Source organism: Prunus avium, chromosome 2 (assembly GCF_965620075.1).
Source record: "Prunus avium chromosome 2, drPruAviu1.hap1.1, whole genome shotgun sequence".
Lineage (NCBI taxonomy): Eukaryota > Viridiplantae > Streptophyta > Magnoliopsida > Rosales > Rosaceae > Prunus > Prunus avium.
In genome coordinates, this window is record NC_142285.1 from 532,111 (window position 1) to 556,895 (window position 24,785).

Sequence of the window (24,785 nt, forward strand, 5' to 3'; positions counted from 1 at the left end):
ATCTTGAAGTTCCCTAGACTTGTACAACTAAATTACGATTACGATTTTTGACAGAAACTTTCTTTGGTGGGGGGAGGGGTTTTATGTTGTTGACCGCCAAAGCCAGCTTCCATGATCTGTTTTGCAACATTCTCATCAATGGCTTCCATCACCGCCAAAGCACTACTGGAAAGTTGGATTGGGCATCAGTGTTGCCCCTCCCCTCTCACTCTGCACTCAGGTCCTTCTACATCAAATCCTCTATGCTTTGCTGCCAATGCCATAACAAGGCCCCTAATACCCCCACCTGCAATCAGAATTTTAAGCTTCCTCTTCAATGTTAATTAACCTTTGATCAAACAGCCCCTTGTTTTTTGGTTGGAACTACAGCCTTTGTACACTGAAAATGGAAAGGATTTCCCAGGCAATTGGAAATGGACACGTAGCGTAACTAACCATATGGTTCATAGTATCAGTCACAGTACATACATCTTATATTGCCAGACAAATATTAGCAAAAATTGATTTATAAAATATGCATATTGCAAACGTCACATTCATTATATTTTGCATTTTATTTAGTCAAGTTTCCGATGTGGGACTCATATTCTTCAACACACCCCCTCAAGATGGTGTTCACATGTTGGGTAAAGGTAAATGCCCAATTCAAGCCCAGTCAATTAACTGGATTCTAATACCATTTTAAATTTAGAGAGACGGGACAAACCCACTACTAACAACACCGATATTGTCCCCAACTTAACCACCTACAAAGCTCAGTGGTGTGAGATTTTATCACAAAAGGCCTTGGTATTATTAGTAGTAGAACCGTTAATTATATTTTGTATTTTATTTAGTCAAGTTTCCGATGTGGGACTCATATTCTTCAATAATTTGTATGTTTTTTTTATAATGCTCAGTGACAATGACAGATGTTTTTAATTAAACCCTGCTTCCTTTAAAACATTTAACATTTTTTCGACCAGTAGTTGATGCATTTCTCATAACTAGGAATGAAACAAAACATTGAAGTCATCTAAGGCTGTTTTCTGCCCTGCAGTTTGCATTGGTGTCTCTCTCTTTTGAGGCATAACCTGCAGCAAGAAGAGCAACATGAATGATATATGTATGTTTGTTATCTGTTTCAGACATGTCAAGTTTTTCAAGTGTCCCAGTCGAAGATATTAAGATGGTTACGTTGAGAGGATATAGGGATATATATGCAAATGAATTTGACATAGATTTTTATTTTTTCTTATTCCTTTACCCATGCCCTGCTGTGATCCAAGCCATAAATTTTGGCAAACAAATTTGCAGAAATGCACGAAATACAGGAATTGCAGGGTGCGTTATCTGCTGAGTTAGGAGATGCTGCAACCACAAGAACAAAATGAAATGAGCTACATTTATTCTTTTTTTCTTTCTTTTAAATGAAAATTAGGAAACGCTTTGAGGAAGTTGAAGCAGGAAACTGGGTGGAGAAAACTTACAGCCAGAGGACCAGTTTTAAACTCTATATAAGGTTTGTAACTGGCAAGCATTTTTGAAGCCATTCGGCTAGCTCCATACACTATGCCAACACGCCACAATCTTTTGTTTGCATATCTGATTATCATCGTGATGAAGCCAAATTTAATACGCAAGATTGAAGATCTTTTGATTAAACAAAAGTTTGTAAATTCAGTCTATTTCAAGATTTAAACCTAAAACTAGGAGTGTGATGATGAGCACATAATTATTACAAGTTTTATCCCTAAATATATATTTGTTAGTACTGTAATTTATTTGATTTTGAGCTATTTAGGCTAAAGTTTGGTTTTTATAAATTTGGGCATTATGCTAATAAAAGTATTGGAAATTAAAATTACTACTTTTTCTTTGTAGGCTCTTGGTTAGATTTGCAGCAAGTTAATAAATAAGTGCAGCAATTACTAAGAGGATATTGAAAAGAAGAGTGAAGTGCTGCACCAGCCAAAGGAAATGAAGGGTGGCTGCTGTAGATGGAAAGAAAGTTTGTGTTTTACCTAGCATATGGTGTCATGGCATACGCAACTCATTTGTTGAAAGAACAAATAAACAAATGAAAGCTAATAGGTAAATGGCAGCAAGAAGATCAGCACTTGCCAAAGAAGATTTATCAAAGGAAGAAGTGGTGATGGCATTGATATAAATAAAACAAAAGCATTGAAGTGTGGCAGCCAAACAAATGAGGATGATGATTTGGAGGGTGCTGCCGGCACTAGAGGAAAATAAACAAGGGAAGCAAAAATGGTGATTGGCTTGGTGGCAAGGTGGAGAAGTTATTTATTCAAATGAAGTTGGAATTGTCTACTCTCATTCTCCTATAAATAGAAGGAGCTATGGCATTGTAAAATCACACCAAGCTCACAATCTTCTCTTGAGCTCTCTCTCCTTCCTCCAATTCTTCTAGTTCTAAATTTCTGTTTTAGTTTTATTTTATGGGGAACTAACTCCCTAGCTAAGGCTAGGGGGAAAGCTTTTAATATAAGTGTGTAATTTTTATTAGTTTGATCCAAACTTAAGCTTTAATGTGAATTTGTAGTTTTTGTTCAAATGGAATTTGTAGTTTTCTTTTTAATTAATTGATGAATGTTTGATAATCTATTTCATGGGTTCAATCATGTTTTTCCCATTGTGTAGTAAAAACTTTCATGCTTTTAAAAGAGAAGAGAATTACTAAAGATTAATAGAATTTTGATGAAGATTATTTTTTGATAGTTTGTTGCCAATGGTACAAGTTATGCTTAGAATACTTCTAAAGGAAATTAAAAAGGGCTTTAATTATTGTGAACAACTACAAAGGAAAATATTTTGTGGATCAAATTATTAAGAGTTGCATGCTTATGTTAAAAGTGGAAACCCAATGCCTTAGTGTTTTAATCAATTGAATTTTCTCTAAATCAAATCTTGCATAAATCAACCTCTCAATCACACTTGTTCTTTTTCATCTCTGTTATTTTCTTTACACTACTCTCTGTGGATACGACACTCGGACTTCCGAGCTACACTACTATACGACACCTCCCTTGGATTTTGCAAAGTGGTGCGAACATGTGAGATTGGTTTGCAAGAGATAGGGTTTCCTAAATGTTAGCGAGATATCCCTATTCTATTAGGATATTATTTTATTTATTTCTTTTTGTATAGATATTATGTAATTAGGATACCACTTATTTTCCTAGTCTAACCCTACTAGGGTTTGTAACCTTATTATAAATACCTCCTTTCGGAGAATGAAATAGATCTGAAAATATTCTACCATATTGTTTGACTTGGTATCAGAGCCGACTTTCTGGTGACCTGTGTGTGTTGTGCCCACCCGTGTTCTACTGTGTGCCCTAATTTCTTTTAGGGTTCTTGTGTTTGTGCCTTTGCCGTGTTCCGCTGTGTGCTCTGTCGTGTTCGTGCCTCTACTGTGTTCGTGCATCTGCTTCTACTGTGTTTGTGCCTCTGTTGTTTTCGTGCATCTGCCATATTTGTGTCTGTGTTGTGTTCTGTTGTATACTCTGCGTGATTTGTTGAGTTTCTGCTACAATCATGGGTGATAATTCCATTGTTGGTGTTGCTGCTGCTTCTGCAAATTTGCGTGTTTCTGACTCTATTCCAGGTACTGACTCCAATACGTGGATAATTGACACTGGTGCTTCTGATCATATGACTTATGATGCTAAATTTTTTGATGAGTTGTCTAGTAACACCCGTGACCCATACATAACTAGTGCTAATGGTTTACCCTCTCCAATTACTGGCGAGGGCACCATTTCTCTCACCCCAACTCTGTCCTTGTCTCGTGCGTTATTAGTTCCCAATATCCATTGTAACTTGTTATCTGTTGGTCGCTTACTTGATACACTTAATGCTTCTGCTACTTTCTATCCTACCCATTGCTCTTTTCAGGATCTCAAGACTCATGAGGTGATTGGGCATGGTAAACGGATAGGGGGGGTTGTATTATTTGACATTACTTTCTACACCAGTTCGTGATCGTGTCGTTAATACTGTTCAACGTTGCAGTGTCAAAGACAAACAGCAAATTTGGTTATGGCATTGTCGCTTGGGACACCCGTCATTTGGCTACCTTAAGCGTCTGTTTCCATCTTTATTTCGCTCTTGTGATGAGTCTAGCTTCAAATGTGAGACTTGTGTACTGGCCAAGAGCCACCGTACTGTTTTTCCCTTAAGTAATAATAAAGCTGCTTTGCCTTTTGAGTTAGTACATTCTGATGTTTGGGGTCCTGCTCGTGTGACTTCTAATGGTTTCCGTTGGTTTGTTACGTTTATTGATGATTGCACTCGCTTAACATGGGTGTATTTGATGAAGAATAAACAAGATGTTGCCTCTATTCTCCCTGACTTCTGTGCCATGGTCTCTACTCAGTTTCATGCTCATGTGAAAGTATTTCGGACTGATAATGGAGGTGAATATGTGAATCGTACCTTGACCCAGTTCTTTCGTGATCAAGGTATCATTCACCAAACTACCACTCCATTCACATCTCAACAGAATGACGTGTCTGAAAGGAAGAATCGTCAGTTACTTGAAGTTGCTCGCTCTCTGATGTTGGATATGTCTGTTCCTCATCATCTTTGAGGACATGGTGTCTTGGCCGTAGCCTACTTAATTAACCGTACTCCTAGTCGGGTTCTTGATTTCAAGACTCCACTTGATGTGTTGTGTGCTCATACTCCTCCGGTTTCGGTCTCTAAGTTACCTCCGAAGGTGTTTGGGTGTGTTGCGTATGTTCATGTCTACTCTCATCAACGGAGTAAACTTGATCCTTATGCTCTCCGATGCGTCTTTATTGGCTATTTTACTACTCAAAAGGGTTATAAGTGCTATCACCCGCCTACTCAGAAGGTACATGTTACTTTGGATGTCACATTTTATGAAGAAGTACCCTATTATGTTTCCCCCTCCTCTTCAATTCAGGGGGAGATGGGGAATGAATTGAAGAGTTTCGGAGTGGAAAATGTGGAAAATCTTGAAAATGAAGAAGGAATTTCGGAGGAACAGGAAGTGACCGGTCGCATGGAAGACGCGACTGGTCGTGATACAATCTGCCTGGAAATGACCGGTAGCATAGAGGAAGCGACTGGTCGCGATGCAATCTGCCCGGAAACGACCGGTCGCATAGAGGAAGCGACCGGTCACGATGCAACTTTACGCGACGACGACGATGATGCGAGTCCAGCGACCGGTCGCTTGGAATGTCACGACCGGTTGCCAGACCATATTTTGGAATTTTCCGGCTCTTCCTCAGAAGGACATGACAGTGATATTAGCGACTCTCGTACAGATGAAATTGATACAAGACCCCCCTCTGCCCTACCATTGCCGTAATCAACTCGTAATACTGAGGTATGTTCTAGTGATGTGTCTACTTATTCTTTGCCTCCACGCACTACCCGTGGAAAACCTAAAGTACAATATTCTCATGATATACATGCCAAGTCCAAATATCCCATTAACCATTATATGTCAACTCATCGTTTATCTAAGTCATATGCATCATATTTGTGTCAATTATCTAGTGTATGTGTGCCAACTAAGTTGTAGGATGCTCTATCTGATCAAAATTGGGTAGATGCAATGCATATTGAAATGGAAGCCTTGAACAAGAATGCCACTTGGGAGTTAGTTCCTTTACCAAAAGGGAAGAAGGCAGTTGGGTGCAGATGGGTATTTACTTTGAAGCACAAGGCTGATGGTTCTATTGACCGTTACAAGGCAAGATTGGTAGCAAAAGGGTATACTCAAACCTATGGAGTGGATTACACAGAGACTTTTGCTCCAGTAGCAAAGCTCAATACGGTGCGCGTACTCTTGTCCTTAGCCGCTAACGATGATTGGCCGCTGTTACAATTTGATGTCAAAAATGCATTCCTCCACGGTGACCTCGAGGAAGAAATATACATGTATCCTCCGCCGGGTATCCTTGTGACCTCTAAGGAGGGTATGGTGTGCAAGCTACGGAAATCCTTGTATGGATTAAAACAGTCTCCAAGAGTTTGGTTCGGGAGGTTTGCTACATCTATGAGGAAGTCTGGGTATGTACAAAGTAACTCGGATCATACTTTGTTTCTGAAACGTCGCAGAGGTAAATTGACAGCTTTAATAATTTATGTTGATGATATGATTGTAACTGGAGATGATTGGGTAGAAATACAGAGTCTTCAGAAATATCTTGCGTCTGAGTTTGAGATGAAATCATTAGGTGACTTAAAATACTTTCTTGGAATTGAAGTTGCTAGATCTAAGCATGGTATTTTTTTGTCCCAAAGGAAATATGTTTTGGACTTACTTGCAGAAACTGAAATGTTGGATTGTAAACCGATTGATACCCCTAGTGAGCAGAATCATAAGTTGGGGTTATATCCCGATCAAGTTCCGACTGATAAGGAACGTTATCAACGACTTGTGGGGAAGTTGATTTATTTAGCCCATACCCGTCCGGACATTGCATATGCTGTAAGTATGGTGAGTCAGTTTATGCACTCTCCTAGTGTAGATCATATGGGGGCTGTGACTCGTATTTTAAGGTATCTGAAAGTAACTCCTGGCAAGGGGTTAATTTTTTCCAAGTATGGTCATACAGATATGGAAGGGTATACAGATGCTGATTGGGCAGGTTCAGCTACAGATAGGCGTTCGACATCTGGGTATTTTATGTTTGTTGGTGGCAATCTTATTACGTGGAGGAGTAAAAAACAAAAAGTGGTGTCTCGATCTAGTGCCGAGGCCGAGTATCGGGGAATGGCCCATGGTGTATCTGAGTTACTATGGTTGAGGAGATTGTTGAGAGACCTTGGTTTTGGGCCTGAGAGACCTTGGTTTTGGGCCTAAGAAACCCATGAATTTATATTGTGACAATACGGCTGCGATTGCAATTGCTAATAACCCTGTACAACATGACCGTACAAAGCATGTGGAAGTTGATCGAAATTTCATTAAAGAAAAGTTGGATGCGAAGATTGTGTCCTTCCCCTTCATCCGTTCTGAGTATCAGTTAGCTGATGTTCTTACGAAAGCTGTTTCTACAAGTATCTTTCTCAACTCGCTTGACAAGTTGGGCATGCGTGACGTCTTTGCTCCAACTTGAGGGGGAGTGTTAGCGAGATATCCCTATTCTATTAGGATATTATTTTATTTATTTCCTTTTGTATAGATATTATGTAATTAGGATACCACTTATTTTCCTAGTCTAACCCTACTAGGGTTTGTAACCTTATTATAAATACTTTCTTTCGGAGAATGAAATAGATCTGAAAATATTCTACCATATTGTTTGACTCTAAAATCTACCTTCTTAGTGCCAAGACAATTTCTTCCGATATTTGAACATCTGAGTCACTTTCGGAAGCTTGAACAAGCTCATGTATAAGTTGGTAACAGTCCTGCACATACAATCTCCCAGGTAATGACTAATGAGCACATGGGAGCTCAAAAAATACCTTAATTTGTTTCCATTTTTCTGACATGCAGGTTGCATGATGCTGCATGCTAAAGATAAATGTATTAAACGATAACATACCTCAATTGCCATGCAACCCCCTTGGCCAAGATTCGGCTGCATTGGATGAGCAGCATCACCTAGCAGAGTAACACGCCCGGCTCCCCAAGTGTAAATCATGTCTCTATCATAGATATCTCTCCGTAAAATCATGGACTCTGGTGTTTTTTGAATTAGTGTAACCACTTCAGGACACCAATTACCAAATTTCTCGAGGAGCCTCTTCTTTTTACCTGCATCATCAAAAGGCATGATATTTACGTTATCACTAGTCAGCAACATAGAGAAGGGAGAGGGAAGGAGGGGGCAGAGAGGAGTGTGCCTTCAGGAGGATCATTGCTCATAGGCTGCTCTTTATGGTTGGCAAACCATTGTATCTTTCCATTCCCAACATCTGTTGCAACAAAGCACTGGTTCAATCCCAAGAAGATCCGGTACCTTCATACCAGCAAAACCAAGATTACTGAGTTAAAACATTCATGTGCTTTGTTTATTTTGTGCTGAACTTCCACTTTGGTCCATTCATAAATTCAGTTTGTCATAAGAAATTAAACCATTTTTATTACTTACGCAACACTATCAATATATGGTGGCACAAAGTTTGTCACTCCACCGTAGGATGTGTAAGTTGAATATTTTGCTTCCCGTTCCCCAAATAATTTTGTGCGAACCTAGTGATGAAGAAACAATAAGTAAGGAAGTTGATAAGTGCATACATACATACATTGGAAATAGTTCAAAAAGGAGATAACTTACCTTTGACCATATTCCATCAGCTCCTACTAAAACATCACCATCATATTGCTGGCCATCTTCAAGGATCACAGTGACCTAGTAATCCACAGAAAGAAGTTAGAAATTTGTACAGAACTGTGAAGAATTAGAAAGTAGATTAGTCAAAAATTAATTCAACCTTGCTAGGGTCTTCAAGGAAGTCCACCACTTTAGATTTGTTTCTCACAATGTCCAACCCAACAGCATTGAGTAAGATATCTTGCAGTGCCATCCTGCATATTACTAGAGTGAGAGGAAGCCCCCTACTTACAGCTGGAGATGAAAGATCAAACTTGGTAATCCTGAAGACAAAATGAAAAAAAAGGATCAAATACTAACTTGAAAGCGTAATTCTTTCTTTTCTCGAAAATCAGAGTTAAAACTCTAACTCAGGAAAAGGTAATGACTAATATCCATTTGCTTTTGCGATTAGAAGAATAAAATAGCTAGCTATTGTGGATATCTTTGCTTATGATATTTGGCACTTGAGTTATAGGAACATCTTCTGACCACAAGAACTATGAAATCCTCTGAAATTCAAATCAAAATAACTAAACCGAAAAGTTAGTATAGTGATCCATATATAACATAAAAAATTCAGAAAGAAGTACAATTCACTATAATGAATCAAAGTTACTCAACAATAGCGTCAAGCTTACCATTCACCTGAAAGACCGTCTGCATAGCCAGTGGTCCTATTGCCAGTAACACAACCTGCTTCCTTGATTTGTTTTGCAACATTCTCGTCAATGGCTTCCAGGACCGCCAAAGCACTACTCACAAGTTGAATCGGTCCACGGTGTTGTCCCTCCCCTCTCACTGCACTCAAGTCCTTCTCAAAGACCTGTACTTCAAATCCTTTATGTTTCGCTGCTAGTGCCAAAACTAGCCCCCCAATACCCCCACCTGCAATGAGGATTTTAAGCTTCCTATTGCCACCATTCTCTCCATCTAAAGTCTGATCAAAACTATTTTGACATCTTACATAATAGCTTCTGGTCTTGCTGGACTGTTTTGTTCTAAAATCAAGAATGTCATAGGTCTGGTTTTGAATGCATGAATTAATTAAGTACCTGCAATTTGACATTGCTGACCAGAATAGAAAGTTAGATCACAAGTGCGTGCTTAGGTAGTTGTGGTGTGGACTTGCTGTGGTATTATATTTGACATGACATGAAAACAAGTCAAGATAGCGCTCACAACCATTTTGTGGCCAACAAACTTTACTATTATAAAGACGTGTTTCCTTATTCCTAGTAAACAAGTTCCTTAGAAATGAAGCGCATCAAGAGTAAGCTAATGAAGAGAAATATATCTTTACGGAGTTTTTTTTATTTTTTATTTTATTTTATAAGTATAAGCAATAGTCTAAACTACAAGAGAGGGAGATTTCTCACACACACACACACACACACAACTATGATGCCGTGGGAATTCGAACATGAGATCTCTAGTCTGCAAGTCAAGACCATTTTCCACTAACCTAAACCCCCGTTGGCATGGAGTAGTTATTCAAACTTCGAAAAAGTCATAATCCACTTCTACATTATAAAAACACAAGGGAGAAAAGAAAGAAATTGCACATAGAGGACTGCCTCGTGACTTTTAAAGTGTCAACAGTAGTTCCCTATTTTTAAGCTTAACTTTTAACTTTGATGGTTCAGTTTGCCCTAACTTCCCTTCGTTTTTCTTTTTGTGATTCTTGGAATGTTCATATTGGATGCTTCAATTTTATTTGCTTAAGGCAGAGCTGTTCGTGAAGGTTTACCCTCTATGGCCCATCAAACATGGTGTCAAACATTTCCAAATTGAACGTTATTCCAAATTGCTGGTTCAGATAAAAAGAGAAGAAGAGAAAGACTTCCATAGGACCATTCTCTCTGCTGTGCATTTGATGCTTGAGTTTCAACCGTTCATTCAATCAATCAGAGATTCAAACTTGAAACCCCTTCTAAAATTGAAAACAAAAACATCACTAGAAGTCGAGAGATAGTTAAGGTTGTCTAGTCTAGTTTTATTTTGTGCAGAAAATGAAAATTGTAACTGATGGCTTTTGCAGTGTCTCTCTTGTTGAAGTGAACAGGGCGAACGTTTGGCTAACCAAAATGGTTTTCTATCTTCCTCAAGTTTGCAGTAAACCCTCGATACAGATGCCTCGGTTTAAACCGAAATGGAGACAAGATGAATAATTTACACGACGGCACACTAATCACTATTACACAAGCATCAGCCCTTTCCTAGGTTAATAATGCCCACTATTTAAAAAGAAATTATTGGCCCGCTATAGTAATTCTCATCCTACAATAATGCCTATCCTGAAAAGACCAAAACCCAGAATTTTAACATGTTGGGTTATGTAATTAACATATCATTGTACAAAAAAACTGGCCTTCAATCCAGATCTGTTTCACTTCTGCATCCTAATAGCTTTGCCTATCATATTATTGCCCACTTCAAGCCTTTTAACCACAAATATGCGCTTTGCTGCTTCAGATCTAAAACCAGTAATCTATCATTCTCGATCCATTGGTTGCCTATGTAAGAACTGCTGGGTACCGTCAGCTGTTTAAAGGCAAAGGTCCTGGATGAGACATCCAGAGAAATAAATTAAAAATAAGTTAAAAGGAGAGGAAGGTCATATAAAATTTTGCACAAGACACGAAAGTCCAGTTGTTAGCTGCCATTAAACAACCATACAACATGGGAACATTAACCTTGCTATCCTAAAAATCTTAGTCTAACGGATACGACTTGTTTGATGGAAATGGCATAAACTTTCACTAGATGCGTCATCAAGAGAGGACACTACTGTGTTTGATGCAGCTTTCTATAAAATGACGAGGACAGTAATCAATTAATAGCTTTCTATATATGAAATTGCTTAAGCGGACTCTAATTGGTGGACACTAATCAATTAATAGCTTATATATGCAGGAAGGTAAGGTTTGAAGAACAAAACAAGATGAACAATAGTTACCGCTTTCACCGTCAGAAATATCAGCAAGCTTTGCAATTGCATCGATAAGTGCTTGTTCATGGTCCTGTTCAAAGTTAACAAATCAGGTTTCCAAATAAGGAAAACCTTGTGATGAAACTTTAAAAATGCAAAAACAAAAAAGGGTGCCCTTCTTACTTTCAACACTTTCTTCGCTTTCTCAATTTCAACAGGGTCTGGATGATTTGCACCAAAGACTCTCTCTACCTGTCCACATTTACCAAAAAAATTGAAGCTTTATTCAGTAAAACCAACAATTTATCAACCATTTGTGGATCAACCTGCTTTTACTAACCTCCTTAATTAAAGTATCAGTGTGAAGTAACTGTATATCATCCGGAGCCTTCTTTCCAATGCCATTCTGTGACGGTGGAAAATCTTTTCTTGATTGACCCTTTGGGATCCCTCTACCTCTTCCAGGAACTGGAACATTGTCACGGCCTACAGATCTGTTAATACCATGACCAGATCCACCATAACCCCCACGATGAGATATTCCAGGATCTTCGCCGACCCATTGAATATCCTCGGGAGATATCTGCATAAGGAATTATAAGCCAGTATAAGGAAAGATGTAAACCGTCTGTAAATAATATACCATTATTGAGTGAGAAAAATGCAATCCAATATCATTACAAAAACGAGATATGTTCTTGTTTGAACTAAAGAAGTTAAAAGGATGGAAAATCCAAAAGATTTTTTCATTTCTTTCCTCTCCTTTTCATTTCCTCCCAATAAATGTGAACCAAACATAGTGTTAGCATTCAGTTGATTAAGTTGTCAGGCTTCTTTTATATGTGATTATGAATATTAATATTTTCAAAGCACACTTGATTACAATATCAATATGCTAGGTACTGTGTGGTGGAGATCCTATGAGCAAATTTTATTAGGGTTTAGTTATGTCAGGTTGCAATTACCAAATTATTGCAGTATTGGAATTTTATATCATGTAGAGCTTGTTTATTTAATTGTGATTTCTTTACTATTAGTCTGTTTCTCTATTATTATTAGGGTTTCCTTATTGTGTGTGGACTCCAGAGAGAGCCCTTGTTATAACGACCATATTTTTAATCAAGTCTGGTTGCAATGAACACCTCTTTGAGCATAGATCATATTTTTTTTTTTTAAATCTAAAATGCATGTGCTACCACACTTCTGCTGAATATGGAATTTTTTCCAGCACTAATACAACAATTAAAATGTATGAACCTTCAAATTTAAAGTATCCACCAATATCAACACAAGAGAAAACAGTGCATTAATCCTAGAGCAGAAACTACCTAGTAGGAGTAAAAGGCAAATATTACTTGGAGCATGGTGCACCAATTTATGTATCGTTAATCAGTGGACAAACCCAATTGGCCAAATAGGGCAATTCAGAAAACATTGGTTAACAGAGAGCAGAAAAGCAAGAAGGAAGAAGAATTCATTAAACAAAATTACTAGGAAGCCTTATCGGAATGTGTACACACACACACACACACAACATTATGCACTGAGCACATTACTATAATATAAAATTATCAAGTTGTCTTTTCAAGAAGCAACAAACTTTATTAAACTAAGTGAGAAGTCATTTTACATCCACTATCCACAAGACAACTTATGATCCAGGAAAAGAATCTGACTTAACGTAAAAGTCATAAGTGGTCAAGAATTGACAATTCAGCTTTCAAAAGAGCATCTTACCACTCAAATAAGCTTCTGTATTTATAGCTTTACTACACGTAATATGTAGAAAATATGTAATGAAAATGACATGTGGGCAAGAAAATTTCAAATCCCAGGTACAACGCATCAAACATACCTCTGATAGATTAACCCACTCCCAAGTTTCATTTGCAGAATTAATATCGTAGACTAGGGCATGTCGTCCCTAACAAAAAAAAAAGGAAAAAAGAACGAATGTCAGGTACAAGACTTAACATAGCTTTACTGCAAAAATGAACTCCTGTAACACTTATAAGACCAACAGATACCTCTGCTTGATTGTAGTCCGTTATAACAGCTTCATAAAAGTTGTTGTCATCGGGCCACCTAGTCCTTACTTTCCTGCCAATCAAGGGATCATATGTCGTTCCTTCAGCAGGTTCATTGACAATGGCACCAGAAGAGACTCTATTCGAAACTTGACCCCTTCCTGTCGGACCTGAGGAAGGGAACTGCTTCATTGAAGAAGCACCCGGTAAAATTTGACCCTGTGAACAGAATGAGACAAAAGGGAAGCAAACAAAGAAATCAATAACCTGCAAGCTTTTCTGTGTGTTTTACTTTATAATGATAATCCTCAACTCACAGGTTTATGTTTCTTTCCCTTGGCTCCTGGGGCTGGGGCTGGGGCTGGGGCTGGGGCTGGGACAGACCCTCGTTTAAGAGTAGATGAAGATGGCTGGTGGGATGCAGTAGCCTGTGGATGAAATGGTGGCGATGGCCCAACAAAGGATTGTGAATGTACTGACTGGGTCATCTTCTGTTTCTTGCGAGATGCAGAGACAGTAGGACTGGGTATTGGATCATGAGCTGCTTGCACAGTATTGAGCATGCCGAGTTGAGCCCCACCAGCCTGTCTCCACTCCCTGATGGCATCACCCAACACAGTACCCATTAAAAGAAAAAAGAAGCCAAGTAACAAAATATACTGAATAGGTCTCGTTTCTCAATTAAAAAACAAAGATTGTATCTTGTTTCTTAAATCTATCAGACCTTATCCTCCGTATGACATCATCTGCATTAACCCGTCCTAGAAGTTCTCTGTGCTCCTCGTTCGATAGCCTCAACTCCTTTCTAAGTTCTGTTATGAGACTTTCCTTTTCCTGAAGAAAATACATTTCATGTAGCAGTCATTTAAACCTGATCAAACAAATTAAAGATATTAGATCCACGAAGAAAAATGATAAAGTACCCAAGTAATGAGATCAGCTTGAGCTTTAAAGGCTCTTAGAACTGAACTGTATGCTTCTTGCTCAAGCTGGTGAATTTGTGCTTCCATGTCAGTATCACCATACATCCTAGGATATGGGACAGAACCCACAGCAGATCTTCCATTCCCTGCAACACGACCCCCTCTGGGAATTCTATTTTGGTGTGATGGAGGAAGATCGTCATCAGTTCCTGCAATTTTATTTTATTTTAGATTCAGAACAGATGCAACATAAATCAATAATGAGAATGAAATGAGGTCTGCAGTTTGGCCAGAATTCGCAGAAATTTTGAACAATAAAATTAAAAAAGAATATCTTGCAGGTCGCCTATGCATGACAAGCCAAGAGTGATACAATGCTCGGATTCTTTTACACATAGACACAGTCCTAAAAGCTTCTACTTAATAGGTCCATTTTTTTGGACACAACCCTATTTAATAGGTCCTTAGGCACAAAGGTATAGGAAAAAGTGAAATTGAAAATAAAACTTCTCAAATCTCTAATTTCTGGAAGAGGTGCAAACCTAAGAACTAACCAAGTTGGCAACTAAAGTAGTTCACTTCTACACAGCAAGCTCAGAGGGATGAGTACCTTCACTAATAGTTTCTTAATTGTAAATGAAGAACACGTTCAAAGAACTCATCTTTAGAGAACAACTCCAAAACCAATTAGGTCCTTGAGATATATCCAAAAACCTTTCCGTAACTAAGGTTTTTTTTTTCCTCATAAGATATTGTAACTAAGGTATGGCATAGAATAATGTCCTAACAAAAGTAGCTTTTGTTTAGTAACTGAAACTAAACATATACGAACTTCAAGCAAACATATGCACTGATGCCTAAGAACACTGAAAAAAAAAAGTTCAGAGGTGCACAGAATAAAAAACTAAAATCCATAATATAGGTGCTCTCATTAGGGAGTCAAGAGCTTCCACTGTGAATGTTTAAACCACAACATGTATATTTGCGTGAGGTGATATTACTTCCATATAAAGATATAACCATGCCTAAAAGGATGATATATATTTTTTCTTATTAACTAAATATCATGCTTAAATTTGAACTCTCAAGAACTAGGTTCAATAATTTGTATTCAATTATTAATTCAATTTTCTTCAGAAATTTTGGAAATAACATTTCTTAATTTCTATCACAACTTGTCCCAATAAAAGAAATATATCACAACTAGCTCTTTTTTCTAATAATAAATAAATAAAAATCGTTTTTCTTCTCCTTTGTTTTTCATTTTCGATTCTTTGTTAATAAGAAAATAAATTTATCTTTCACATTCTACTTGGTATGAACTTATCTGAAGCATTCAAAAAGATCATGGATCCCAAATAAAAACTTACTCTAGGAACCCAAGTTTCAAAAACCAAGAAGAACTAACTTGAAGAAAACAATATCAAATAACGACGTAAATTTGAGGTGCCATATATACAATCTTTGGTACCAAAGCCCCCAAGTTAAATGCTCAAACTCAAATACTATAAAGCAACAACTTGCTACCAGTTCATCAAAGAAGCCTCATGCTCTGTGACAAAGACATAGTCAAAGTGAAAGTGAATATATATTGCTAAACACCATAATTACAGTGGAAAACCCTAATTCGTTCACTGCAAGTGCAACCAACCCCAAAACCCCCAATTACTGTTCTGAATGGCATACATATATTTTTGTCCGGAATTAAGAGAAAAGCATAACCCTAACCCAAACTCTGCAACTAAATCACTTCAAAAACCTAATCACCGAAGAAAAGAATAAATCTTTCAAAGTAAGCTCACCGCTGCTATCGTAGGGCTCGTAGTCCATGGGCAGTTGATACCTTCAATCAAAACCAAAACCAACAAAACCGAACACTTTCTACCCTAAACACACTTGCCACCGAATTCGAATATGCTCTTGGAGACTTCTTCAAGTTCCGACCACCCCGAAAGACACCGCAAGATACCGCAACAAAACGTCGTCGTAAAGAGTGTACCTTTTGTGTTCTACACGAAACGAAAGTCGTGCAGAAGAGGTTTTGGAGAGTGGAGCGAGTGAAATTAGCGGCGGTCGGAGGAGAAATCACTTCCACACACACACAGTCTTCTCAGTATTGTAATAGGCTGCGACTTTCTTTCACTACCTCCTCCTCTCTTGCCTTTTTTTTTTTAGGAAGATTTTTGGGTTTCTCGTAAATTTTTTTTTTTCCGTCAATAATTTTCTTTTCTCAAGTAAATTAACAAAGACTGCTATGCACTTACCGGGTGTTTTGTGTTTCGTTAATATTGTTATCTTTTTTTTTGCCAATTATTTCGTTAATTATTTTCATTTCCAAGGTTGTTGTACGCGTTTTATTTAACTTGTTCTACTCGTTTTTATTTTTAGTGAAATAAAATTATGTTTCGAAATTTCAATTGTTTTAGGATAAAAAAGTCGCAAAAATAAATTACAAAGGTTTATAAATAATAAAGCTTGTTGGACTCAAATTTTGAGTCTAAGGACTCAATACCATTACTAGCTGTTTAGTAAACATCTTTAAGGTTTTCCCCCATTAAAGATGGTCTTATAAATAGGTTTTTTTCCTCGGGCATAGTTAACAGTAGGAATGACAATTCTTCCCACGAGTTAGGATTTTTGCTGGACTTCGATCCCAAAGGGTTGTATATGAAGGATATAAATTAGGTTTGAGGAGTGGGAAATTTTCAGGTAAAGCGTTCGGGGCAGGGCCAACTCCAACCCCAAATTGCATCATTTAGAATACAATATGTATATTATTTATTTTTCATATGAATATATTGTTAAGTGGCTTCTCCGCGTGTCTCACAACTCCCACCATAATATATATTGAATGAAATAATACATAAAATGTGTAAGTCTAAAACAAAACTTTTCTATTGTTTTTTTTACCCTAGTATAATAGTTTATTACTTATTTTTTTCTCATTCAAAATTATTATTGTTATTGGTGTTTTTGTAGAGAGATGGACGGAGGAAGAAAAAGATAAGGAGGGCGCGTCAGCCAAGGGAGCCGGGGTTGGGGTGGACGGTGGTTCTTCTGTCTTTTGGATGTTCTTATTTTCTCAATTTTATTTTAAAGATAAAAATAAAAATGATATGTGGCATATTTTGAAAGGAAGTATCACCAGTTGACGTGATACGTTACCATTATAATTTCTCATTTTTGTAATAGGGAAACTGTTTCCCAACGAAGGCGAAGATGGGGAATTCCCAATTTAAATATTACGTATGAAGATGAGGATGGAAAAAAAAAAAACTTAACGGAGATGGTGATTGGAATGGCATACATACTCATCTCCAAATCGCGGCATTGCCATCCCTAGTCGACAGTGCTCAATTGCTTGATTACCATTAAAATAAATATAAGAAAAGCTACATTTGAACTGAAAGTTGGAATTGCAACTTCATGACTATGAAAGTTACATAGCTTGAAGGGCATCTTCCTTGTCCATAAACCCAGATAATCCTTAGTTAGGAGTATGAAGTCTGAATAAGTAACTACCCATTGCTTTGGCTAGGAATCATTACAGTGGCCACATCATTTCTCATAAGTGACACAGCATTAGCATGAATTATAAAGACCTATACTTTCTTTAGTGAAAAGAAAACAGCTATGGCATTTCAAAGATCTATAGCATGGGTAGGCTTCAGCAAATTGAACTAAAAGGAGAAGGACATGGAGGCAGAGATACATCAACCACTCCTTCAAGCATCTGTGTAACCTTCTTCATGGTGGGTCTTAAAGATGGATCCTCTTGTATGCACCAAATTGCCACCTTGACTAGCCTCTCCAGCCTTTTCATGTCATTTCTTGCCTCCTCATCATCCTCTATCAGCTTGTTTAATGTTTTTTCCTTATAGCAGTCATAAACCCAATCAGTTAGTATCACTTCTTCTTCATTTTCCCTTTCCATTTCAAGGCTTCTCCTGCAACAGATAATCTCCAATAACATCACCCCATAACTATAAACATCAACCTTTGCAGTAATTGGAACATTCCTGAACCATTCTGGTGCAACATATCCTCTGGTCCCTCTAATGACGGTATGCGTCAGAGTTTGATCGCTTAGCAGAAGCTTTGCCAATCCGAAGTCCGAAATCCTTGCTGTGAATGAATCATCTAGAAGTATGTTGTGGGGCTTGATATCACAGTGGATGATCTGTGTGCTACACTCCTCATGCAGGTACATGATCCCTCTTGCAATACCGAATGCAATTTGGATTCTTTTGTTCCAGTCGGGCCTTGAAATCCCAAAGAGAAAGCTAGCCAGTGTTCCATTGCTCATAAACTCATAGACCAAAAGTTTGTTTGCCCCTTCATCACAGAACCCTAGCAATCTGACCAAGTTCTTGTGATGGGTCCTGGCTATTGCACTCACCTCTGCTTTAAACTCCTTCTCGCCTTCTTGTGCCACCTTGTCCAACTTCTTGATTGCCACATAGTTTGTTGAACTGAGGGATGATATGATTCCTTTATACACAGTGCCAAAAGCACCTCTTCCAAGTTCTTCCCTAAACCCATCTGTGGCTTCTTCGAGGTCTTTATACCTAAAAGAACGTAGATTTGCTTCCATAATACTTGATGTGCTAGTAGTAACATTATGTCTTTTCTGGTATGTGTATAAGAAAACCAAAGAAATTGCTGCAACAAAAAAGAAGTTAAGAAACACAGAGCTACCTAGAAGAAGTGCTCCTGCTAAGATGAGAGTTTTCCGATCTTTTCTTCCTGTGTTTGATTGTGGAGAAAGTGGATCATCTAAAGAAGCATCAGATTTTGGTAATTTGATCAGAGCCTTCCCGTAGGAATTCCAGTCCTGCCTTCCATGTGAGAGTGGCAGTTTCTTCTTCCAGCAGCTCCCCTCTTTGATAACAGCCACCATACAATAACAATCATAGAGGCAAGATCTGCTGCAGTCATCTTCATTCATTGGCTGCAATTGCTCAAAGTTTGAAGAAGTTGGCCAAAAAGTATTAGATAGCTCATGCATAACATACAAATCCTCTGGCTTTGAATTTCCTTGCTCGTCACAACTTTGTATTCTGTTTTGTTTACATCCACTCAACTTGTTATTTGGATCTAAAGAAGAAAAGCCAGGAAGGCATTCACAAATTGGCCTTCTGTTCGCGTCGAGTCTGCAGAAGCTATTGTAGCCACATGGTCCACTGCCCAAATCACCATTTGCTTCAAAACAAATGTTTTCTGGGATGGACCAGACAGGCAACCAGGATGTCCAGCTCCCGTTTTTGGGGGACTTTGGGTGAGCGTATTGGGTGAAAAAACCATCCGAATCGAGTGTTGCTCTGTAGTAGTAATCTCTTATTGGTAATAGTGTTTTGTTTATGAGCTTGTCTATATTTCCATTCCTCCTGACAACATTGAGGTAACCTGACTCATTAAAGCTTAGCTGATAACCAGAATTCATTTCATCAACAGCATCAGAAGTATTGCTTTGGTAGTAGGGCTGGTAGGCAAACTCTGTAGGCAAGGCGATAGGATATAGCACAAGCCTCCCATCTGATTTAAGTTGGAGTTGAAACCTCCCCTGTGAGTAGCTGTTTGCTGTTTGTCTAGAATTCAGCTTTTCGCCAATTTCCAGCACTTGGGTTGGCAAAACGGTGTCTTTGAGATCTTTGAAGCTCTGCCATAAGTAGTCAGCATTGTTGTTTGCAAGCACAAAGTTACCGGTGTCGAGCATGGCAGCATAGGCAACCCTTCCACTAAGAACAGACTCAGGCTTCCATATTTCTTGGCTTCGAGGGCCAGTGAGTGTGAGTTGGCCATCAGTGGTGAGCTCAAGTTTGGATCCTTTTGGTGCTGGATTGTCTCCATTTGCATACCAAACTATAGTTTTATCTGGTATTTTATCATACCATATGGCAAGCAAGAAGAGATCTTGATCAGCAATGCGGCGAAATCCGAAGGCAAATGTCCCAGAAGGCGATTGCCATGTAGATGAGCCCTGGGATGCAGTGAGGGACGACCCCAAGCTAATATTTGCAGTTTGAGCTGCTACAGAAAGTGGTTCAACTACAAGGAAAAGGCCAAGCAAGTGAAGAAGAAGAGATAAAGCCATCGCCAAACAATTTGATGAGCACAGAAAGTTTAAGGAACCAGAGGGCAGCCTATATAGCAACTTCAACAAAGAAAATTCTTGGCCAAACAGAACAGTTACTAACTAATTTATGCGATGAAAAACATGCGTCAGAATTTTCTTTGGATGAGTGGAAATTGGGAAGGGAAAGCTAAATGGCTGCATATTTAACTTGTGCAGGTTACGATAAGAGTAGATATGATTTCGTTTTTGTGTGTTGTTTGTCTCCTAGTGTTGATCTATGATGCGTGGATTGCTGGACTTTTTAACATTTGACTCTGAATGATCAAAATATTTGTTACTTGCAAATTGCAATGAAGCTTGAGCTTGACCCGGCTCCGGTCGTATGCACTTTGATGACGACACGCGTAAAGGGTCTAGCCAATTGATTGCTAATCAACATTTTCACTTTGAATTTGAAACTTGTTTAATAAAATCAAGTTCTACGCCAACTTTCCATAAAATTGGACTTTTGCTTTACGAAAATCAAGTTCTACGCCAACTTTCCATAAAATTTTCACCTGATCAGCTGCCACAGGTGCATTGGTTGCGTCAAAACAGTCTCTGTGTCATCTCCAATTTCGAACACGTACTGGTAAGAGGGGACTAACTTAAATGAGATTAAGGGCTAGTTTGGCATTGCTGTGCTTTTAAAAAAAACTGCTTCTGCTGTGCTGCGATAATAATCAGCTGTGAAAAAAAACAGTTAGGCGTTTGGTAAACTGTATACGAAAAATTGCTGTGAGTAGTCAAAGTGTTTGGTAAATTTTTATCAGAAGTGCTTTTAGTGTGCATAATGACAAAAAAAGACATGAAGATGAAACTATTTATTTTTTTCTTCATTCTTTTTCTACTTAAAAAAAAAAAAAAACCAACTTTACGACATAAATTTTTTTCTTTTTTTAATTTACACTTTTTTATCAAAAAATTTAATCTAAAAATTTAATCTAAAAAATATTGTTATATTAATAAAATATAAAAATATATATACAAAATTAAAATTAAAAACAAACAAACCCATCCCTGCTCTCGTACGGAGTCACCACTTTACCCCTTACGGGCCGACCTGGTGTGAGTGGGGATTAGTCTGGGTTGTGATTAAGGCTTAAAGGTGCCACTCATAGTTGGGACCCATCCAGGACCACCTCATGGTTTAGAACAAAAAAAAAAAAAAAAAAAAAAAAATCATCCGTACCCACCCCATCTCTCTCTCTCTCTCTCTCTCTCTCTCTCTCTCTCTCTCCTATTCTCTTCTCCATCGCCTCAAAACACCGAAAAAAAAAAACTCAGATCAAGAATTTTAAAACCAAAAACTCAATCCAAACCCAGATCAAGAGAGGTTTGAGTTCATGGTCCTTTGCTCTATGTATGTGAGTGGGATTGTAAGATTGGATTTTATTTTGGTGGGAAGCTGGGGGTTTGATTTTCTTTAGCTGGACATGACGAAGTGGGGAAGCTGGGATTTGGATCTTTTGTGGTTGCATGGTTTGGTGGTTGGTAAAATCATTGAAGGTAAGGTTTGCTTTATCGTTTATTGTATAATTTATATGTTATACAGAGTTATTCACTTCTCCGTTTTTCTCTTGCTCTCAAATCTTAGATTTTGAACTATTCTTCAAGGTTGTAGGGGCTTCTTCTTCGCTTGAGTATGAATTCTTCTTTGATTTGATGGGGCTTCTTCTTCTCCTTTCTCTCTGCACTTTTTTTTTGGAAAATTTTATCTTCTTCTCCTTTCTCTGTGCAGTTTGATTCGAGGAGTGCAGATGGGAGTTGTGTGATTGGAGGGACAAGGACTATCCATTTGAAAAATAAATGAGGGCATTATGGGAAAGCCAAAATTTCATTAAAACCACCGCTTAAAATTTTTTTTAAGCAGCTTTTGAAAGCTGCCTTCTCCTGCTTTGGAAAAACAGCGGTCACTGACCGCAATTTTTTTTAAAAGCTGATTCTTGATGTTTACCAAACACCTTAGTACTGAATTTTTTTTTTTAAAGCTGCTTTTTTAAAAATTTAACCACTCCCAAACGCTACCTAAATAGTCTAACAGTAAAAACATTGCCTCCCTCACTCGTTCAATATAACGAGCTTGAAACATGGTTCACAAAATAGCGAGCTCACTAAACAGAGCATGCTAGTCCGACGATAACCAACTTTTTTTTCTTCTTCACCTAGAACTATCACCCCCCATATACCCAGCTGAACCACCAAAATCACCATAGACAGTCGTCAAACCTAGTCTCCACCACCAATTCAAACCCAGCTACTTGAATCAACCACCACCAATTCAAACCTAGCCACTCGAATCAACCGTCACCAATTCAAATCCAGTGGAACCAAAACCCAATTGAACCCAAATTCAACCACTATTGTCAAACCTAATTGAACCTTCTGGAAAATCATCAACCATTGACCATGGCTCAATGAAACCAGATGGAGATTTGTGACTTCAAAGGAGATGAAAATCTGTGACTTCAAAGGGGAATAAGAGGGAGAAAATGATAAGGAGGCAGAGAAAGGTTGGGAGGGGGAGATAGAAAAGGAGAGAGAAGGAGAATGATATCATTGTATCAATATTGGAGACAAAAAGAGAGAACGAGAGAGTGAGATCGGGAGGAAGAGAGAAAAAAGGAAAAAGAAAGGGGGCCGGGGAAGGAAGAAGAAAAAGAGAAAGGGGAAAAAAGGAAGAAAAAAAAAGAAAGAAAGACATGAGATAAAGATAGTTTTAGCCTTTAAAAAATATTATAAATTTTTTATTTAATAAATTATACATTTTTCATTGGTTTCTTTGCAGCATTTCCCTAATGAATTTTAAATATTTAAATAATTGTTTTAGTTCGACATAGCACCAAACATATGTCTTCACTATTTTTACAATCCAGCTTCTTAATGCAGAACTAAACGTAGGTTAGTACTTAATCCAGCTTGGGCCAATCCGAACTAATCCAAGACAGTTCCAGGATTTAGTCTAGTCCATGATAATTCGCCGTACCAAACGACCCCTAAGAGTGCTCATTGTTTTAAAAAAAAAAAAAAAAAAAAAATTTATATGCAAGCTGTATTCTATTTTAAACTAATCTAAACTACGAAGAAAGGGATATAAACTCGGGCACAGAGTAGGGAAGTCTTGGGTTTTAATCTTTGAGGCGATTAATCTTATTCTAAAGTTAGATTGGAGTTGTACATTGCTTCTTTGTACCACTTTGCAAAACCCAAGGGGAGGTGTCGTATAGCAGTATAGCTTGGAATTCTGAGTGTCGTATTCATAGAGTGTGGTGTAAAGAAAATAACATATCTAAAAAAGAACAATTATGATTGAGAAGTAGATTTATGCAACATTTGATTTAAAGAAAATTCAATTGATTAAAATGCTAAGGCATTGGGGTTCCACTTTTAACATAAGCATGCAACTCTTATTAATTTGATCCACAAAATATTTTCCATTGTAGTTGTTCAAAATAATTAAAGCTCTTTTTGATTTCCTTTAGAAGTATTCTAAACATAACTTGTACCATTGGCAACAAACTATAAAAAAAAAATCTTCGTCGAAATTCTATTAATCTTTAGTAATTCTCTTTTCTTTTAAAAGCATAAAAGTTTTTACTACACAATGGGAACAACATGATTGAACCCATGAAATAGATTATCAAACATTCACTAATTAATTAAAAAGAAAACTACAAATTCCATTTGAACAAAAACTGCAAATTCACATTAAAGCTTAAGTTTGGATCAAACTAATAAAAATTACACACTCATATTAAAAGCTTTCTCTCTAGCCTTAGCTAGGGAGTTAGTTCCCCATGAAATAAAACTAAGAGAAAGAGAAGTAGAGAGAAAGAGAAGAGAGCTCAAGAGAAAGATGTGAAGCTCCGTGGTGTCCCCTTTGAAGCTTGAAGACTTCTCTATTTATAGAGAACCTGTTGTAGCTTTCCTCCACTTCATTACAATTGTTTATTGCCACCTTGATTCCATTTTTTTTTCTTTCCTTTAATTCCTCACTCTCTCATTCTTTATATTTGCTTTTGGTTGGCTGGGCAATACCCAATTTTCTTTTGCTATTCTTTTTTCCTTGGCTGCTACATCCACTGCTTCTTTTCCTTTCTTTTATGCGTTGGTGTGGCACTTCACTCTTCCTTTTCTATCTTTGGCTGATGCAACTCTTCATTCTTTTATTAAAGCTCCACTGAACTGTAAACAATACATCTGTGGCCACACCCAACAACCAATTGTCTAGCTTTTTCTTCATCAAGCCATTATTATCTCTTCTCTATTTCTTATTTAAATGTCTAGCGTCACTCCAGCCTTTGTTTTCAATATCTACTAGTAATTGCTGCACTTATTTATTAACTTGCTGCCAATCCCACCAAGAACCTACAAAGAGGAAGTAATTAATTAATTTCCAATACTTTTATTAGCATAATGCCTAAACTTATAAAAATCAAACTTTAGCCTAAAGAGCCCAAAATAAAATAAACTTTAGTACTAACA

General features: G+C 37.7%; 3 protein-coding genes and 1 long non-coding RNA gene across 5 annotated transcripts; 1 reads left to right on the forward strand and 3 right to left on the reverse strand.

Moving 5' to 3' along the window:
• Positions 1-801: 801 nt before the first annotated feature.
• On the reverse strand, positions 802-9,538 carry LOC110771233 (zeaxanthin epoxidase, chloroplastic-like). 2 transcript variants are annotated; one of them, XM_088248828.1, is made up of 10 exons: positions 8,945-9,538; positions 8,425-8,587; positions 8,268-8,342; positions 8,082-8,182; positions 7,834-7,949; positions 7,533-7,744; positions 7,304-7,395; positions 1,470-1,584; positions 1,247-1,350; positions 802-1,073 (listed from the first exon to the last, which is right to left on the reverse strand). In XM_088248828.1, exons 1-10 carry the CDS (start codon positions 9,370-9,372, stop codon positions 1,016-1,018), a joined length of 1,464 nt encoding a protein of 487 aa, XP_088104954.1. In that variant the 5' UTR covers positions 9,373-9,538; the 3' UTR covers positions 802-1,015. The 2 variants fall into 2 exon arrangements, with proteins under 2 accessions (XP_088104954.1, XP_088104955.1); XM_088248829.1 differs by having other exon boundaries at positions 8,952-9,073.
• A 918-nt stretch (positions 9,539-10,456) lies between these two features.
• Positions 10,457-16,411, reverse strand: LOC110771236 (protein EMSY-LIKE 3-like). Its single transcript, XM_021975500.2, has 10 exons — positions 15,988-16,411; positions 14,186-14,394; positions 13,987-14,096; positions 13,580-13,859; positions 13,263-13,481; positions 13,091-13,159; positions 11,576-11,818; positions 11,419-11,487; positions 11,263-11,326; positions 10,457-10,866 (listed from the first exon to the last, which is right to left on the reverse strand). Exons 1-10 carry the CDS (start codon positions 16,013-16,015, stop codon positions 10,844-10,846), a joined length of 1,314 nt encoding a protein of 437 aa, XP_021831192.2. The 5' UTR covers positions 16,016-16,411; the 3' UTR covers positions 10,457-10,843.
• A 1,131-nt stretch (positions 16,412-17,542) lies between these two features.
• On the reverse strand, positions 17,543-20,492 carry LOC110771234 (G-type lectin S-receptor-like serine/threonine-protein kinase LECRK4). Its single transcript, XM_021975499.2, has one exon. The coding sequence runs from the start codon at positions 20,277-20,279 to the stop codon at positions 17,853-17,855; it is 2,427 nt and encodes an 808-aa protein (XP_021831191.2). The 5' UTR covers positions 20,280-20,492; the 3' UTR covers positions 17,543-17,852.
• Positions 20,493-21,496: 1,004 nt separating this feature from the next.
• Positions 21,497-22,908, forward strand: LOC110771235 (uncharacterized). The gene is made up of 3 exons (XR_015833983.1): positions 21,497-21,809; positions 21,898-21,943; positions 22,042-22,908. It is a non-coding gene; the product is annotated as an uncharacterized LOC110771235 (long non-coding RNA).
• The last annotated feature ends 1,877 nt before the right edge of the window (positions 22,909-24,785 follow it).

Coding starts and splice junctions, on each gene's coding strand:
- LOC110771233 (XM_088248828.1), bottom strand. CDS start 9,372: ATGTCAAATTGCAGGTACTTAATTAATTCATGCATTCAAAACCAGACC. Junction 7,950..8,081: donor CCATATATTGATAGTGTTGC/GTAAGTAATAAA, acceptor GCTGGTATGAAG/GTACCGGATCTTCTTGGGAT. Junction 7,745..7,833: donor GAGCAATGATCCTCCTGAAG/GCACACTCCTCT, acceptor TTGATGATGCAG/GTAAAAAGAAGAGGCTCCTC.
- LOC110771236 (XM_021975500.2), bottom strand. CDS start 16,015: ATGGACTACGAGCCCTACGATAGCAGCG. Junction 14,097..14,185: donor AAGCTGATCTCATTACTTGG/GTACTTTATCAT, acceptor TATTTTCTTCAG/GAAAAGGAAAGTCTCATAAC. Junction 11,327..11,418: donor AAGCGAAGAAAGTGTTGAAA/GTAAGAAGGGCA, acceptor AACTTTGAACAG/GACCATGAACAAGCACTTAT.
- LOC110771234 (XM_021975499.2), bottom strand. CDS start 20,279: ATGGCTTTATCTCTTCTTCTTCACTTGCTTGGCCTTTTCCTTGTAGTT.